We start from the raw sequence: 18,513 nt of genomic DNA, 5'->3' as shown, positions 1-18,513 counted from the left end.
ACATATTCCCGTCTCAGTAAATGGTACTACTCATTTGCTTAAGCCAGAAACCTGGAGTCATTCTTCACCTCTCACACCCATTCCACCAGCAAGTGCTGTCAGTTATGTCTCCAAACATGTCTTGACTCCATCCACTTTTATGACTCTCTGCAGCCATCACCCTTTGCCAAGCCACCTCCATCTTTTGTCTGGTTGACTCAGTGGCCTCCTAACTGGTTACCTACTTCCTCCTCTGCTCTCTTCTAATCCATGCTCCAGACAGTAGCCAGAGTGGCTGAAAATATTTATATATTGAACCATGTCACTCACCTGCTTAGTACCCTTTAGAACATAGAATAAAAACCCCACCTTCTTCTCCCAGGCTTCCAGATTCTCCATGAATCCGAGCCTCATCTCACGTCCCTCTTCCTCTGTGCTGCCCCTACTCTGTACTTCTCACAGTGGCTTGTCCGTGCCAAAGTGTTTCCTATTCTGGTGACTTTGAGCATGCTGTGCCCTCTCCTGGAAGGCTTTTTGGCTCTGCTCTGCCTGGCTGGCATCTGGGGAAGCCATATGCATTGTGTTTTCTGTGTGCAGTGTCCCTGGAGATGTGCATCGGGGCAGCCCCCTTACCTGAACACACGATCTAGAATAGGCTGCCGGCTTCTCACTCTCAGAGCACCATATTTCTTCCCTCATAGCACGTATCATAGTTTGTATTACATATTTACTTGGGATTTCACTTTTTAACTGTCTGTCTCCTCCCTAGACTGTGAGCTCCATGAAGGTAAGAGTCATATTTGTCATGTGAACCACTGTCTCTCTGGGCTTGATGCAGTGCTGGGCATAATAGGTACTCAATAAATTCCTGTTGAATGAATGAATGAATGAGTGAATGAAAGTCTACATGGCAAGGGGAACAAGGTCTTACAGGGCTGGGTAAGGATGAATTAAGCAGCTGCACGGCACCGATACTGAGAGAACTCGAAGCTTGAGGGCATGACATGCTGGGTGCTTCTCTGAGCGTCCCATCTGTCAAAGCTCTTAGAACTGTGTGCTGATAGTTCTCTAAGTGGGGATAAATATTACCACACCATCATTACCCCGAATATGAACTTAGCCTGCACAGTACTAGTTGAAAGGCTTATCTCTTGATATGATCACCAGACACACAAAATGAAGAGAGATCTGTATTCTCTGCCTCGGCCACCCTGAACCTCTGCCTTTCCCCTCCTCTTACACCCCCACTCCATATCCTGATATTTTTTGCCCTTTCAAGCTGCTGTGTTCTGCCTCTGCTATTTAATTATTTTTTTGGCGCTTCCTTCTCCATGCCCAGAAGGCTGCCCTTTCTTTTTGGTCCCTGAGTTCCAGAGGGGTCTCAGGCATTCTGGATCTTGACTTGGGGCATGAGGGGTGACTCAACAGTCCCTAGGCTCACATCCTTCCTGACTCCCTTGGCTAGAGAGCCCCTACCGCTTGCCTGCCCCCCACCCACCAGCACTGGCTCTCACGGATCAATATGTCCTCTTTGCAACCTGATGCCCACTCTCTGGGCTACCTGTAGCTCTCTCTCAAGAGGGAAGGAGAGCCATTTTTCATGCACCTGTGGTTTGAGAAAGCGGGCATTACTTCATCACTAAGTGCCTAGAAAAACCAAACCCCAGAATAAAAACAGACCTTTTCTCTCTAGTCTCTTTCCACTTCCTCTTTAAACTTCCTTTTTTGCTTGTTTGTATTCCAGTCAAAGGAATTAGAACCATAACTCAGTGGGCATCAAAGATTCTGCTGGAAAAACCAGTACATTTGATATATTTATTTATTGTTATTTAAAATTTTATTACATTTTATAATCATGCACGTGCTGTAAAATTCAATGGATATGAAAAGGTAAACATGAAATGTTAAGTCTCTCTCCCATGCCACATTGCCTCTACTTCCCCTCTGTAAGTTTCTTGCAACTCTGTAAGTTTCTTCCTTCCGGAGATCTTCTACGCACTTGCAAACATGTATGTATGTTCACTCTCCTTCTCTTCTGGCTCTTACATTCTTGTTCTTTTCTGAGTGATATGTTCTGCATCAAAAATCCAAAAGCTTTACAAGTTTTCATAGATGTTTAGTATTCCATTATTTGGGCAATTCATAATTTACATTAATAAATTGACATGTAATTTCACACATATTCAAGTATTTTTGTGAATACATTCCTAGAAGTCAAAGGGTATGTTCATTTTTAATTTGATAGAGATTATCAAATTGCCCTCTGGAGTAATTTACAAGAGTGCCTGTTTCCATACATCTTTGCCTCTATAGTTTCTAAAATCTTTTGATTTCGTCAATCTGTGAGCTAAAAAATGCATTGACGTTGCAATTTTAATTTGCACTTTTCTTATTATAAGAGATCTCAAGTGTATTTTCATATGTTTAGAGCATTTATATTTTCTTTTCTATGAACTCTTCGTATCCTTGCCCAGTTTTTCGAATCAGACAATGGTCTTTTTCTTATTGATTTGTAAAAGTTACTTATGTTTTGAGGAAGTTTGTTTATGGTGGGTTTGTCTTGAGGAATTAAAAAAATTTTAGTATAGTTAAATTCATCTTTCTTTTGAGGCATCTGGGTTTTGTGTGATGCTTAGAAAAGCTTTAACTGAAGGCATTACAAAAATTCTCCCATGATTTTTTCTAATTTATTAATTAATTTATTTTTTTTGTGAGGGGATCAGCCCTGTGCTAACATCTGCCAATCCTCCTCTTTTTTTGCTGAGGAAGACTGGCCCTGGGCTAACATCCGTGACCATCTTCCTCCACTTTATATGGGACGCTGCCACAGCATGGCTTGCCAAGCAGTGCGTTGGTGCGCGCCCGGAATCTGAACTGGCAAACCCCGGGCCGCCGCAGTGGAGCGCGCGCACTTAACCACTTGCGCCACCGTACTGGCTCCAATAATTTAATTTTTTACGTATAAATCTTTGCTTCATCTGGAATTTATTTTGTTATAAGCAGTAAGATAAGAATCCAAATTAATTTTTCCTCCCAGATAGTCACCCTGATGTTTCAATGTCATTTATTAGTTACTCCATCTTTTCCTTGATGATCTGAAAAATGAGCTTTAGCATATACTAAACCTCTATATGTCTTTGGGTCTGTTTCTGGCTTTTTATTCTGCCCACTTGTCTGTCTGTCTGTCTAATCATGTCTGGCTGGCTGTTTTAAACTCTTTAACTTCTTCCATTATTATGTCAAAGGAGTTACAACAGTATTTTAGGCTAGTGTTAGGGGTGCTGTTGGTATCTGGCAAAGCTAACTGGGCCGTATGGAGACTGAATCCTTAATCCTGGCCTGAATCACTCTTCATTCAGCCCTTTGCCAACTACAACAAAACAGGTTCAGACACCTAAGGAGCAATGGCTGGAGAAGTCTAGACACCACATTCCACCCTCAGTTAAGCCTCACAACCACCCTATGAGGTCATGTGTTGCTTGGGTTACTTTGGTTGCAAGTAACAGAGACTCACTGGGACCAGTCCAAATAATAAGGAGTGCATTATTTTCCTATATAAATAAGGGGGACATGGATCTCAGCCACCTCATCGGGAGAAACAACACAGCAAGATCTCATAGGAAAATCTCCTATGTTTTTTCCTTTTAAATTACACGTCATTTATCTAATTTAAAAACATAAGTATACAAAATTCATTTTACAAGGTTGAATGCATTCCTATTTAAGGATCTATATGAAACATATTAGAGTGCTGACCTATGTCAAGGGCTGGGGAGGGAAAGGGTACAGGTGTCAGGGTTGAAGGATTAAATAAAAATGAAAAGAAATAAACTACAAGTAGAGAGAGCTTTTATGGGCTGGTGAGTGTGTGCTATGTGTCGAAGAATAGTGAACCATTTACATCTGAGATCTTTTAAAAAATTAAAGGTCAAAATGTAAGACTCCAGGCAGAACCCTGGACTCCTTGTGAGGGGTCTCCAGTTGTTGGGGGGGGTTACATGGACACTGATTAGAGCTCTAAGAGGCAGCGGTGGGCTCTTCTCTTAGGAAGAACAGGAAGCCAGGACAGCTGGGTCTCATGGACACTTAGCCCCTTGCGACTCAAAGTAAGGTCCATGGACCAGAGGCATGGCCATCACTGGGAGCTTGTTAGAAATACAGAGTCTTAGGCCCCACCCCAGACCTGCTTAATCAGAGTCTGCCTTTTAACAAGATCCCCAGATGATTAGAATACACATTAAAATTTGAGAACCTCTGCTCTAGGACGTAGTTTGGGAAGCAGAAGGTTGCATAGGATCCCGTGCAGCTCAACCTACTAAGATATCTCCTTGTCCCTCCAGAGCAGTCATCACAGCTTCAACCGCAGAAGGGAAGCCGTTCTGAGTGGGGACAAGGTTTAGGATATAGCCTGAGAGAGAGTACCCGGAGTGCAAAGATGGTAGAGGCCTCTGGATTTGGGAAGGTCAGGAAGCTGTGAGGCCAGGGTGTTTGCAGTTGTCCATAGTGTTACTGAAATTTCCTAGGATTCTGTAGGACTTGGAGAAGAGAGGAAAACTATGATCCAGGTGCCCAAAAATGCAGTGAAAGAGGAAGAGTGACTAGGATATCAGTAAAATGAGGAAAGATCTGGGGGTGACCCGGCTGGAGGCCATCAGTCTTAAAGGAGTGGGACTTTTACTCAAGGACAGAAGCAGCATTGGCACTGGGAATACCAATCTTACCTCCTACCCGTCAGGTCTGTGGTGAGTGAGAGAAGAGGCCTCTAGAGGAGAGCCAGGGTTCAGGTGAGGCCCAGAGATGAAGGACACATTCTGCGGAGAAGCTAAAAGAATGCCAGGGAATTTCTCTGGCATAAAATTGGGGCTATATTTTAGGTACACTGCAGATTTTGGGATGTGAAAAGAAAAGCAGGAAATTAGACAGAAGAGAGCAAACCTAGAGCAATACACGAAGGAGATGGAGGCGGAAACAAGTGACGGGAGGGGAGCCAACATTTTGGGGATTTTATTAGTCAGGATAAAATAGGTTATACTGTTGTAACAAATGACCCTAAATCTTAGTGGCTCAGAACTACAAAGGTCATTTCTTGCTTATACTACTTGTCCATTACAGGTTGATGGCAACTCTGCTCTATGTCACTCTCACTTAGGGATCCAGGTTGATGGAGACTCTGTCCCTGTGCTTCCATGACAGCCAAAGCTCAATTTTTTGTGTCCACTTGCCAGAGTTTTCATTGGCTAAAGCAAGTCACATGACCACATTTAAATTTAAAAGGGCAGGGTTATGCAATCATACCGTGAATTTAGAGGGAGAACTAGAAATATTAGGTGACTAGAACTAATGATTACTACAGGTAATGACTATAACTTAAAGGGATGTGGGTCATAGGGTGAATTAACCCAACTTTAAGTTTTAGAACAGAACTCTGGGACAGAGGCATGTTGGCATGGAAACCAGTTGTCATCCACTGGGGAGTGGCTGAGTCCTGATGACACCAGGAGTCTGTACCTGTTCTGTAGGCATGAGTTAATTCTCAAGATATTTATGGAGGCTTAGTAATCAGAAATCTACACAGACATACACAGTTCTTAGGATAGCACGTCAACCCTGCTGTTTGCCCTAAAAAGTTGGTCTTTGTAATTAATGGTTTTGTTTTCAGACCAGAGAGATATTGGATAAATAACTGTCTCAGCAAAAAACAGAACAGGGATATATTGTTCTTCTGGATGTTTTAGCTGATACTTTAATCTTGACTCCCTGTACTCCCAGGTCTCCTTAAGATACCCACCAATGTTGCAAGTGGAAGCAGCCAACCTCACAGTTTCCCCAATGGCTCAAATCCTACAATAGTGATGTTACACCTTCCTCCCTGATAAGATTTAGAGAAGCAAATTTGTAATGTGCTCAGATTGACCAAGTGACCTGTGGCCATTTTGAGTGCCAGCCTTCTAGTTCTGCAGAAATATAAATATTAAATCAAGAATGTTAGGGGAGTAGGGGGAGGGCAAAATAGGTGAAGGGGGTCAAAAGATACGAACTTCCAGTTATAAAATAAATAAGTCCTGGGGATGTAGTGTACAGCATAGTGACTACAGCTAACAATACTGTATTGTATATTTGAAAGTTGCTGAGAGAGAAGATCTTAAGAGTGCTCATCACAAGGAAAAAAAGTTGTGGTGAGGGATGTTAACTAGATTTGTTGTGGTGATCATTTCACAACATATACACATACTGAATTGTTATGTTGTACAACTGAAACTAATCTATTGTTATATGTCAATTATATCTCAATCAAAAATGTAAAATTAAAATAAATAAAAATTTAAAAAAAGAATGGTAGCCTCACTGGCTTCTAGGACTATAGATCCATATAATCTGTTGTGATTAGACCACCAATGTCTAAATTCCCCATCTGGATTACTTTGCAGTAATTACTCTTCTTCTCCCTCAAGAAACCCTGATATTGTTTGGGATCCACCAAATGACTAAGGGAAGGGGATCCCGTCCTCAGCTCTAGGGGTGGGCCCTGATTAGTCTAAGCCGGGGTGTCTCAGCCTTGGCACTATTGACACTTGGGGCTGGATAATTCTTTGTTGTAGCTAGCCCTGGTGGTCTAGTGGTTAAGATTCAGTGCTCTCACCACCGTGGCCTGGGGTTCATTTCCCAGTCAGGGAACCGCACCACCTGTCTGTCGGTTGTCATACTGTGGCAGCTGCCTGTTGCTGTGATGCTGAAAGCTATGCCACCTGTATTTCAAATACCAGTAGGGTCACCCATAGTGGACAGGTTTCAGCAGAGCTTCCAGAGTAAGGCAGACTAGGAAGAAGGACCTCGCCACCCATTTCTGAAAAAATTGGCCATGAAAATCTGATGAATAGCGGTGGAGCATTGTCTGATATGGAGCCAGAAGGTGAGAGGATGGCGCAAAAATACCAGACAGAGCTCAGCTCTGCTGTCACAGGATCGCTAGGAGTTGCAATCATTCGACAGCACTAACAACAAAATTTTTTGTTGTGGCGGCTGTCATGTGTATTAGAGGATGTTGAGCAGCACCTCTGCTGGTAGCATTCCCAACCCCAGTTGAAGCAACCAAAAACGTCTCCAGATATTGTCATATGTCTTCTGGGAGGCAAAATCACCTCCGGCTGAGAAGCACTGGTGTAAGCTAACGATGCTAATCTTAGTCCTCTTTCTAGATAACTGGTTTAAGAACGGTTATATGACAATTTGACTAATGAGATGAAGGGGAGAGAAAGCTGCTGGGGAGTTTCAGGAAATGTTTTTTTCTTTTTTTTAAATAAGAAAGAGATCCAGGAGGAGACAGTTCCTTTCCTTTTCCCTGGATCTTGCAGTTTGTGGATAAAACCTGGACATGTTACAGCCATCTTGCTACCAGCATGAAGATGAAGTCAACTCAGAGAGCAAGGCAGAGCCAAGAGATTCTCAGAGAAGTGGGGCCAGAGCCCTGACGCATCCAGCCTGGAGTCTGGCCCACCGCCGGCCAGCTTGTTACTTGAAACAACAAATATCTTCATTGTTGGAGCCCGAGTGCTCTGTCCTTTGCACCTGAAACCATCCGAACTGAAGTCATCGGGAGAGAGTGGCACACAGAGAGGCAGGGCCCTTGCTCATTCCTGCTGGGACAAGTGCCCTCTTAATTAAAAGTAATACATATCCCATCATTGAAGTGACAGGAGGTTAGGAAGTTTACTTGGGTTTTTGGCAAGTTCATAAGAAGAAAACTGAGCTCCTACTGTCTAGAGGGAGGGATGAGGCAGCTATAAAGATAAGGACCAGATGCTGCTGGGCTGGAACAGATACAAAGATCAGGGATCGACCTGGTGCTTAGTGGGTAGAGGAGTCAGATTTAGATGCTAAGACTGATCCGGGTTCAGCCCATCCTGCCAGCACTGAAGTTAAAACACCCAGAGTCATGCTACAGCCGTGGTTTTTACCATTGGCTGCACATTAGAATCACCTTGGGAGCTTTAAAGAAGACTGACGCCTGGCTCCCACCCCCAGACATTCCGATGTAATTGGACTGGGGTGTGGCCTGGGCATCGTTTTTTTTTGGTGAGGAAGAGTGGCCCTGTGCTAACACCTATGCCCATCCTCCTCTATTATGTATGTGGGTCGCTGCCACAGCATAGTTTGATGAGTGGTGTAGGACCACGCCCGGGATCCGAATCAGTGAACCCGGGCTGCAGAAGTGGAGGGCGCTGACCTTAACCACTACGCCACTGGGCCAGCCCCACATTGTTTTTTTTAAACTTAAAAATTTTAATTTCTCATGGATTGAGGTGTCTAACCCCATGTCCTTTTCACTGTGTTGTGTGTCTTTACACCAGTAGACTCTTTTCTTAATTTAATTCAATTTTTTTGTGAATAGATAATACTTGCACCTGGTACAAAAGACTACACAGTAAAGTCTCTTTCAGGCCTGCCTCCCAGTCAACCACTCCCTCTACCTAGGATTTAGGATGGTCCCAGCCTTGCTATGACAAACCTAGTGAATAACCTTACACAAGTTGTGTGGGTATACTTGTAAGAGAAATGGGATCTCAGAGTCAACGGGCAGATGTACTTGTAATTGATGTAAAGTGTCAAACTGACTTCCCAGAGGCTGTGTTCTCCCATCAACAATGTGCTGGGAGAAAGAGCACCTCTTTCCCCAGGGTAAGATGTGTTATCATTATTTGTTTTTTTCCAAGCTGATGGGTGAAAAATGGTATATCAGTATATTTTAAATTTGCATTTTCACTGTTGTGAGTGATGTTAATTATCTTTTCATATGTCAAATAGCCATTTGTTCCTTTCCTGTGAACTCGCTGTCTGTATCCTTTACCCAAGAGTTCTTGATTTCTTTCTCTTATTAATTTGAAGAAGCTCTTTATATAGCAGGAAAATGAGCCTTTCGTATCCGATGCATATTTTTGTCTAGGTTCTCTTTTGACTTTGCTTAATAGAGACTCTTTTTTTTTTTCGTGAGGAAGATCGGCCCTGAGCTAACATCGCCAATCCTCCTCCTTAATAGAGACTCTTTTATGGATCTTTTCTTTTACGACAGTTAGGATTTTAGTCTTACTTAGAAAGGGCTTCACCACTCTGATATTAAAAAAACAAATGAGCAAGCTTCTTTCCATGGTTGCGGAATTTGGGGAGATAGTTTTGTTTACTTTTCCATATGAGTGTTAGATTAGCCTATTTTTTTTTTAATCGACTATTTTTAGTTGGTTGCAGTTAAAGTCTACAGGTTTACTTAAGAGGAAATGAAATCCGGTGAAGCACTGACAAGCCTCTCTACTTGTGCTAGTTGTCAGATACCTCAATTCCTCGTATATTTAAGTTCCTAGATGTTTTGTTGTCTTGTTCACTATTACAACGGAAGAAAAGATGCCATTAACATCTGTTGATTGTTTATACGGTATCAGGATTTTAAAAATCCCTCCAGATGATTTTAACATACTGGATACATAAGGGCAGGAAGGGTCGATGCAGGGAGGGCCATCAGCTGTAATCCACAAAGGCATATATTGCCACTGACATTGTTTAGAATTGCCAGCCCGTGGGGATGATAAAAAACCAGACTGACTAAAGGTTTTATTATTGTTTATAAATTCTCTACAGCAAGGCACCCCTCACTGCCTTTACCCAGTGCCAATCGCCCCACCCCTTGGTACACGACTCTTCTAAAGAGCAGCCAACGGTGAGAACCACTGTCTTGGATTCTTCCCTGTCCCCACCCCTCACATTCAATCATTTTTCATGTCCTGTTTGGGCTACCTCTTACTTTTCTCACTTCATTCACTTCTCTGTCCTTCTGCCATAGGCCTAGTAGAGGCCTTCGGCATCTTTCCCGGGGACTCTGGTCTCATTCCCCACCAATTTCTCTTCCGCGTTGTTTCCAGCCCAAGCACGTGCCTTTGAGTGCTGATGGGATTCTATTACTTCTCTTTTGGCTGAGCCCTCCCTGCCTACCTGCCCAGCCTCCCTCCTGCCATTCCCTTCTGAAATCGGCTCTCTAGACCAGAGCACTGCGTGCCATTTGCAACAAACCAACCTCTCCCAAGTCCCCGAGTCTCTGCATTCGCTGTTCCTGACATCGGGAATTTTCTTTAATCACTGAGTTCTTATGGCATAGAAGACTTGTATTCAGGATCGACTCCGTACCAGGCTTCGAACTAAAGGCTTTGCATAATCCACCCATGATTTCTTTGCAGATGAGGAAACTGGGGCTCAGAAAGGCCCAAGACCACACAGTGTTCCCCTGCCAGCCTCAGCATACCACCATGCTCTTCTCAGGCAAACTCTTTGGGGGATATATGGCCCTATGGCCATCAGGATGAGAGGATCAGACACCATAGTCCTCAAGTTTGGGATGGCATTGGAGGGGAATCTCCTGGTATTATTTCATAGTGGCCTTTTCCTCACTTACTGTGACACTGAAGACATCTGTGGTTATAGAATGTGTATGGAGAGGGAAATCACCCACCACATGTCAATCCATTTATAGTTAGTTTTCCTGATATCATTGGGCCTACTGACTACTTTCTCCCTAGTTTAATTCCCATTGAGTACAGATGTTCTTTTTTTTTTTGCTGAGGAAGATTTGCCCTGAGCTAACATCTGCACCAATCTTTCTCTATTTTGTATGTGAGTTGCCACCACAGCATGGCCAATGCCGAGTGGTGTAGGTCCATGCGCAGAAACTGAACGCGGGCTGTTGAAGTGGAGCATGCTGAATTTAACCACTAGGCCATGCAGCCAGCCCCTAGATGTCCTATTTTTTAATCTTTTTGATATATTTTGGATTTTTAGGAAGCCAGTGTGTCTAAGGGCACTTTAAACTTTGCGATGTAGTGTATTCAGTGACTGCTGGGTGTAGTGGATGTTTGTCAAACTTTGGGCCTACCCAGCCCCTTTGAACACCTTTTTTATGATTCAGGACTTCTTCAAGTTATGACTCCTGACTCCCTGGGCCTGCTTTCCCAGAATCCCTTGCAGCTGGGGCATGGGCATGTGACCCAGGCTCTGGCAACCAGCTGCAGGATGTCAGTTGCAAGCAAATACCGTAAAGAAGGAGGAACTGTGCAGAATCCTTCTATAGCAAGGATGCTGAGAGACAGACATTCACTGTCAAAGGTGGCTGTGGCATGTCTAGCTGTAAAATCCTGTGTCCAGCATTAGGAGTATGGGCCAAGATGCCCGAGCCCAGTGGCTGTAGCAATAGCATTTCCACGAGTGGTGTTTGATGATATAACTTGAGCATCACTCTTAAATGGCTAGCCTCCATGCCTGATTCTCTGGCCCACCTGAAAATCCTGAAAGGGATTAAATGTTCTTCAGTAAACTCCTTTTCTGCTTAAACTAGTTTGAATGGGCTCTGTTTGCAGATCTGACAGATAAAATGAGATTGCTGTGTATCCTGTGGCTTGCAGTTTTCTATTTTAATTGCTTTCCAATGCCTTTCTTTCTCAATCCCCCCCGTCTTCATACATTATAACTAAACTAAGAAACACAAGAGATTATGGCAATCATTAGGGCCCAATATTAAAGACAACACAATGCAAGGAGTCCTAAGTATTTACAGTTAGGGCAGGCCCACCCTAAGTTTTAACATCCTCTATGTAATCCTATCACTTATGACATGCTGCAAACATCATCAGTCCTAATTAGAAAAAGGAATATTTGCCTTTTTCTAATATTTACCACCTAATTAGAAAAAGGAACATTTGCCACCTTTGGCTGACCTCTGGCCTATGGCTCTGTCTCTTCTTCCTCCCAAACTCCATCACATGTAAAGACACACACACGTCTGGCTCTCAATGATAGACTTTTCCATTCTGTAATAATTGTTTTATATGTTGGTTTTATATCTCTGATTAAACAGTTAATCCTTCAGGGACAAGAACCACATCTTGTGTTTCTTTTGTATCTCTCACAGCACTGAGCAGACTGTCCTGAACTTTGTAAGGATTTGTTTAATAAATATTTGCTGATTGATTTCTCTCTTGGGCTGTGGAGCATAAATTACATGGATGTCTCATCACTCTTCAAGATTTGTGTGTGTGTGTGCGCGCGCGAGTGTGTGTGAAAGAGAGAGAGAGAGGGAGGGAGAAGGAGAGGGCAAGAGATTGAGAGAGAGAGATCTGAGAATCAATAAATAATAAACTCCAGGCATGCAGTCTGGAGCCAGAAAAGTCGAAGACACAAGCATCAGCCTTGTACGAGTAACCCACACTTAGTTTGTCATGTATTCTGGCTTATAACAGTACCTACTCCAACCACCTCCTGGGATTGGGAGCTTTGTCAGAGATAACATGGACTTAAAGTGCGTTGTGATTGTTATCTGGTCCACATGAAATGGGACCAGAGAAGGAAGTGGAAAAGACGCTCTAAAAGTGCTGTGTGGAGAAGGGATCATAGCTGACATGACCCACTGGGTTGGGTCCCACCGGTCTGAGGCCAACAGGTTTTGTAGCAGTGGACTATTGGGTTTCCAAATATTTCTAGGCAGCAGGCATCCTCCTCTTCATCTCCCACTCCTAGCCAAAGCCATCAATTCTACCTCACCTTTAAAACATCTGAACCCATAGCCTGGCTCCCTGTCCCACCCTCTCCTTGGTTCAGGCCCTGATCCAGCTTCGGCCTCTTTCTGCCTTTGGCCTCTGACCTCCTCCCCCCTATCTACACAGAGGGCAGTTATTGCCCTAAAAAGGCAAATTTGAGGGGCTGGCCGGTGCCGTAGCAGTTAAGTTCATGTGCTCTGCTTCGGCGACCCGAAGTTCACAGGTTCAGATCCCGGGCACCTATGCACCACTTATCAAAGCCATGCTGTGGTGGCGTCCCATATAAAGTAGAGGAAGATGGGCACAGATGTTAGCCCAGGGCCAATCTTCCTCAGCAAAAAAAGAGGAGGATTGGCAACAGATGTTAGCTCGGGGCTAATCTTTCTCAAAAAAAAAAAAAAAAAAAGGGAAATTTGATCATATTAATTCTCTAAGAAACTATGTTGGATATCTAAACCTATATATCTACGGTGTTCTATCTCTAAAGAGGGAAGCCCAGTTATGAGGAGGTGCAATCAGGTGAGAGATGTTGGGTGTGTGAACTGAGATAGATAGAGAGGAGGGAAAAGACTTGAGAAATAGTATATAAAACTATAAACTCTGTCTCTCTCTGTATGTGTGTGTGTATATTGTTATACAAAATGTGAACAATGGTTATCTGTAAGATTTCTTCTATCATTTATCCAATATATATTTATTGCATGCCTACCACATGACGGGCACCGTTCTAACCCCTGCAGATATTGGGGAACAACAGATCCTGCCCTCTCTTTTTTTTTGTGTGAGGAAGATCAGCCCTGAGCTAACATCTGATGCCAATCTTCCTCTTTTTTTTTTTTTTTGTTGCTGAGGAAGGTTGGCCCTGAGCTAACATCTTTGCCCATCTTCCTCCACTTTATATGGGAAGCTGCCACAGCATGGCTTTGACAAGCGGTGCGTCAGTGCACTCCTGGGATCGGAACCTGCGAACCCCAGTCCGCCAAAGCAGAGCACACGCACTTAACCGCTTGTGCCAACAGGCCGGCCGCGATCCTGCCCTCTTGAGCTCACATTCTAGTGAGGATAGAAAGAATATACAGAAAAGTCAATAGGAAATCACTCAGGGCATGTGATAATGACTTGGGGAACTGCTTGAGATCAACTGGTCAGGGGAAAGTTCTCTGAGGAAGTGATATTTAAGCTAAACCTCAATGAGAAGGAAGAGTCAGCTGGACACAGTTCTGGAGAAGACTATAACAGAAGAAAAAGGAAGAGTAAAGGCCCTTGGGTGGGAAAGAGTTTGATATTTTTGAGGAAAACATGCCAGAGAGAGTGCTAAGCAGTGTACCGAGGAGAGTAGTATGTGATGGGGTGGAGAGGGAGGCAGCGGCCATATCATCTAAAGACTGAGTGGTCATTGTCAGGAGTTTGAATATTATTCTAAGATTGGAAGCTGTTAAATGGCTTTGAGCCAGGGAAAGACATAGAATGGTTTATATTGTAAACAGGTCACTTTGACCCCTGAGGGAAGAAGAGACCATAGGGCTCAGGGTGGAGGTACACATGAATGGAAGCAGGGGGCCAGGTAGGACAATGTGGCATTGGCTCTGGCTGAGTTGTTGGTGGTTTGGCTAGCAGGTGTCCAAGGACACGGAGAGAAGTGGCCAATTACAGGATCTATTTTGTGGGCCAAATCCACTGCTAACTGATGGATTGACTGGTGAGTGGCAGGAAGGAATCAAGGATGACTTAGCGTGGACGGTGATGCCATTTGCTGAGACAACTGGGAAAAGAATAGATTTGGAAAGAAAAGTTGAGTTCAGCCTTGGACATGTTAAGTGTGAGATGCTAGTCACTTCACGGAGATGACACATGGTAGTTGGAGAAATAAGTCTGGAGTTCCGGGAGAGGTCCTCGCTATGGCTTTACATTAGTGAGTCATCACCATGTGGCTGATATAACAGTCGTGGGCTTGGAGGGATCACCCACGGACAGAGCATAACTAGATCACAGAAGAGGGTGGAGGACAGCCCTGGAATACTCCAGCATTTACCAGGAGAGAAACCAGGGCTGAGGAGCCTGGAAAGTGAGGTTGGAGTGAAACCAGAAGGGTGGAGCTTGTCCAGATCGGGGAGGCGGTCAATTGTGCATCCCTGAGAGGCAGAGTAAGGCAAGGGGAGAAAAGAGATGAGAACACAGGATTTGGCAACATGTAGGTCATTATGGTGATTATGAAAAAAGCAGTTTGGGACCCAAGTCTGACTGCAGTTCAGGGAAGGAGTGGTAAGAAGGTGTAGTTGGCAAGGGTACATAGCTTTCAAGAAGTTTTGCTGAGAGGCTGGATCATGGATGTTTTTGTTTTTCTGTTTGTATATTCTTATTTTCCAACAATGAACATTTATTACTTGTGTAATAATAATAATAATAATAATAATAAAAACCACATTGCAGATAGCACCCCACTGTTTATGGGAGAAGGAGAAACTCCTCAGTAGAACACGGCAGACCTTCGTCTTCCCTCGACTGAGACCTCTCCAACCCCAGGCTTGCTATTCTCCACAAGCACTAATCTCATGTGTGCTGTATCAGTATTTGCTTCTTGCCAGCTTCCACCGTATATATAAATTCAGAGTCTGGTGCCAGGCATTAGCTGTGGCTGGGGCTCCCACTCCTCTAAACCACCCCACTCCACCCCACCCGTGTCTAGGATCATTCGGTTACACACTTGTCACCCACCCAGTTTCACCAACGTATCTGTCCCCCAGCTGCGGACAAAGCTTCTTTCCTGCCCCTACTTCCCCGGTTCTTAGAGCAGCAGGATAGGATAACAGGGAAAAGAATAGGGCCTCAAAGTCAGACGGACCTGGGTTCCTACCTCCATCTGCCACTTAGCAGCTGTGTGACCTCGGGTAAGTCTCTTAACGGCCCCGTGCCTCAGTTTCCTCATCTGTAAAACGAGGTTAGTGCAACCGACATCCTATCAGCTCTGCGATGCCTGACATAAAGCAGCAGCTGCAGCGGTTCACTCTGCAACAGCGTTGCACAAACGCCTGGAGCCACAATAGGTGAGAATTAAGGTGGTTCAGAAATGTGACCTGGCAGTGGGGGCCCCTCACATGACCCCGAGATGCCAGATGGTGTCTCTCTCCCCGCACAGGGCGTGTGCTAGTCCCGTGACCCGTCTTTCCAGTCGCCCCACACTCCAGGTCTGTGATCATGCGCCCCCCACCCATAGCTTAGCCTGACGCGGCGCTGGCTCATGCGCCTTTCCGCCCCAGCCTCTCGCCACGGACCACACGTCCCATCCCTGCCGCCCGGCCCCGCCTCCCGCCCCGGGCGCTACCCTCCAGCTTGCCGGCTCGGGTGTCGGAGCCGCCGCGCCCGCGGGCCGTGCGCACTGATTGGCTGCGCCGCGGCGGCGGGCGGCCCGTGGCCGCACACACCCTCCCCGCGCAGCCAATGGGCGTGTGCGCGTCACTGACTGGGCGGCCCGCGAGCCGGCAGCCCTTCAATAAGCCACATTGTTGCACGAAACTCCAGCGCAGGAGTTTCCACTGCTAGTACCGCGGTGTCACCAACTGAGATCTGTGGGCGAGAGCAGCCCGCGTGTGAGCCGGAGAGGTCTGATCGCCCTAGTGGAGCGGGCCTGCAGTTTTTCCCAAGCAGAGCCTTAGTGATCCTGTGGCTGAAGTTAGCGCCTTGACGGTGGGAAAACCCCACACGTCGCCGGGAGTGATTCTTGGGCGCCTATCTAGCAGTCGTGACTCTCAACACCTGTTTCTAGAGACCCGAGACCCTCCAGCCAGGTGCGCCATCGCCGCTAGCCTTTTTTTGTGTTCCGCCCGAACTCACCGCTCCCGGCCCCGCCGCCAAACCCGGGTACAAAGCGGTCCGATCGCGCCGCCTTCCTCCCTCGCACGCGCTCCAGCCTCAGTTTCCCAACTCGCTGCTGTCCGGCCGCGGCAGGATGATCGCCTCGCATCTGCTCGCCTACTTCTTCACGGAGCTCAACCATGACCAAGTGCAGAAGGTAAGTAAGCGCGGTCGGGGGCGGCTGGCTTTCCTCTAACAAAGATACGTGGTCCCCGGCCCTCTCTCTGGGGTCGTGGCCGGCCGGGACTCACCTGCTTGACCCTGCGAGGAGCCGCGCCTTCCCCATTCCGGGCCGGGGACGCAGAAAAAGTCAGGGCGGCCGGGAAACTCCTGGGCGCGAGGAGCCACGTCCGCTAGGCACCGGCCGGCGTGTGCGCGCGTGCGAGTCTCCGGGGCTCGCGCACCGCGCGGCTCTCTCCCTCCCTGCCAGTCTGCTCGCGCTCGCGCTTTTTTTTTGTTTTTGGAGGGGCTGGTCACCCGGCACGTAGTCTTAGGCTGCTGGGCCCACGTGGGAGGAACCCCTCTTTCGCAGACCGAGTTCCGGCGAAAGCACGTGGGGAGAGTCGTGGCTGCGGGAGGAGGCTCCGCTGCCGCGTGGGGCTGCCTGGAGCCTCCTGCACTCAGGGACTGCGTTTTGGGGACATGCGGTTCCCCTTGGCGTTCCTCACCGCCTTGCGGAGGTGGGCTTGGGGAGAAGCCGACCTGGGAAGGAGCCGGGACAGAGGCAGAAGAACTCCGCCCGCCGCGCCTCCTCCTCCGAACTGAGGCGTCCGGAACTCAGGCTCCGCGAGGGGCGTAGATCCCCCCCACCCCGATCTGCCTCCGGACGGCCCGCCTGAGTTCCCGGGGCCAGCCTCCAAGTCGGGGGTGGACTTCAGAGGTTACTAATGGTGCTCCTAAAAGTTATTCGGAGAGGACCCTCCGCCTCCTTTCTCCACACACACACACTTTCCTGTCTTCCTTGAGATTCTTGTTCAAAAGCAGCTTTTTCCTTTCCTAGGCCCGGACCTGTCGGTGCCCACCGCGCTCTCAGCAGCCCCTCAAGCCCGAGCTCTCCCTCCGGCCAGTTCATTTACATAAGAAAGAGCCTCCGGCCCAGCCGGGAGCCCAGCTCTCGGTGCCTCCGGGTATGGGGTGGGGGCGGGGCTGGGCTGGGCCCAAGGCGCTCTCACTCAGGGGAGAATTGAGTTTCAGAAATGCCTGGGATTTCAGGATTGGCTCCTGGCCCTGGGCCTCAGCTAGGACTTGAGAAGAGGGAATGGGCTGTGGGGGGGAGGTGGGGGTGGAGAGGGGGGGTGAGGGTGTTTAGAGCCGTGAGGCAATGACCGAGCGTTGCTCAATTACATACTTGAAATTTCTATGTCTTAGTGGGACCACATTTTTGGGAAAATGTCTTGACATTATCTTTCGGTGGGGCGACCTGCTTGTACTCCCATTCTGGGGATCCTGAGAGCAAAGGAGAGGAGGGTGGGTTACCATCTTGGTGTTTTCAGAGGCGTGGCAGATGAACCCCAAAAGAAAGCATGACATTACCCAGCCTCAGACTGGAGTAGGGAGCAGAGAGCTGCTGGTTTAGTTGAGTTTTACTCTGCTTACAGACGGCTGTTACTCTCTAACTCATACCTGGGATGTGACTCTGCTCTGCGCTTTAATTCAGTTTATTTAAGAACGTGTCTGTGAGCCGGCAGGATCTTGGCAACATCTTAGGGCTTCTCTGCCCAACAAGTGAGTTAACCCTTGGGGAAGACTCATCTCTTGGCAAGTCCTAAAATACAAAGCTGGAGGATCATTAATCCAGGGGAGGTCTTCTCAGTTGGGTGAATATCGCCCCAGGACATTTTAATTCCCTTTACAAATTTCCTCTCCCCCAATCCAGAGGAAGGAGGCTGGGACCAGAATTGTGGAGTGTACCACCCTCCTGGCCTGGAATGGGGGTCATCGCTTTGGTCCCAGAGTGGAAAGAGAACTAGCCAGGGTATCTGGATATGAGTTCTAATCTCTATTTTGTGGTTTATTAACCACAGGACCCTGAGCAAGTCACTTTATCCCTGGACCACCGATTTCTTCTTGTGAAATGGGAATGGTATCAGTGGCCTTGTCCACTTTGTGGTCT

General features: G+C 46.6%; 1 protein-coding gene and 1 long non-coding RNA gene across 2 annotated transcripts in view; one reads left to right on the top strand and one right to left on the bottom strand.

Moving 5' to 3' along the window:
* LOC147915920 (uncharacterized) overlaps positions 1–17,471 on the bottom strand; it is a 45,624-nt gene extending 28,153 nt beyond the window's left edge. Inside the window, exon 1 of the long non-coding RNA XR_015553617.1 lies at positions 16,652–17,471. This is a non-coding gene — a long non-coding RNA (uncharacterized LOC147915920). The remainder of the gene's footprint in view (positions 1–16,651) is intronic.
* Positions 16,055–18,513, top strand: part of HK2 (hexokinase 2) — a 60,352-nt gene continuing 57,893 nt past the window's right edge. The window contains exon 1 of the mRNA XM_004437184.3: positions 16,055–16,557. Coding sequence (XP_004437241.1) covers positions 16,495–16,557 — 63 coding nt within the window. The 5' untranslated portion in view covers positions 16,055–16,494. The remainder of the gene's footprint in view (positions 16,558–18,513) is intronic.

This window comes from Ceratotherium simum, chromosome 11 (genome assembly GCF_057802395.1).
Source record: "Ceratotherium simum simum isolate JZ-2026a chromosome 11, ASM5780239v1, whole genome shotgun sequence".
Classification (NCBI taxonomy): domain Eukaryota; kingdom Metazoa; phylum Chordata; class Mammalia; order Perissodactyla; family Rhinocerotidae; genus Ceratotherium; species Ceratotherium simum.
Note: the sequence above shows the minus strand (reverse complement) of the source record. Positions and strands in the feature narration are given on the sequence as shown.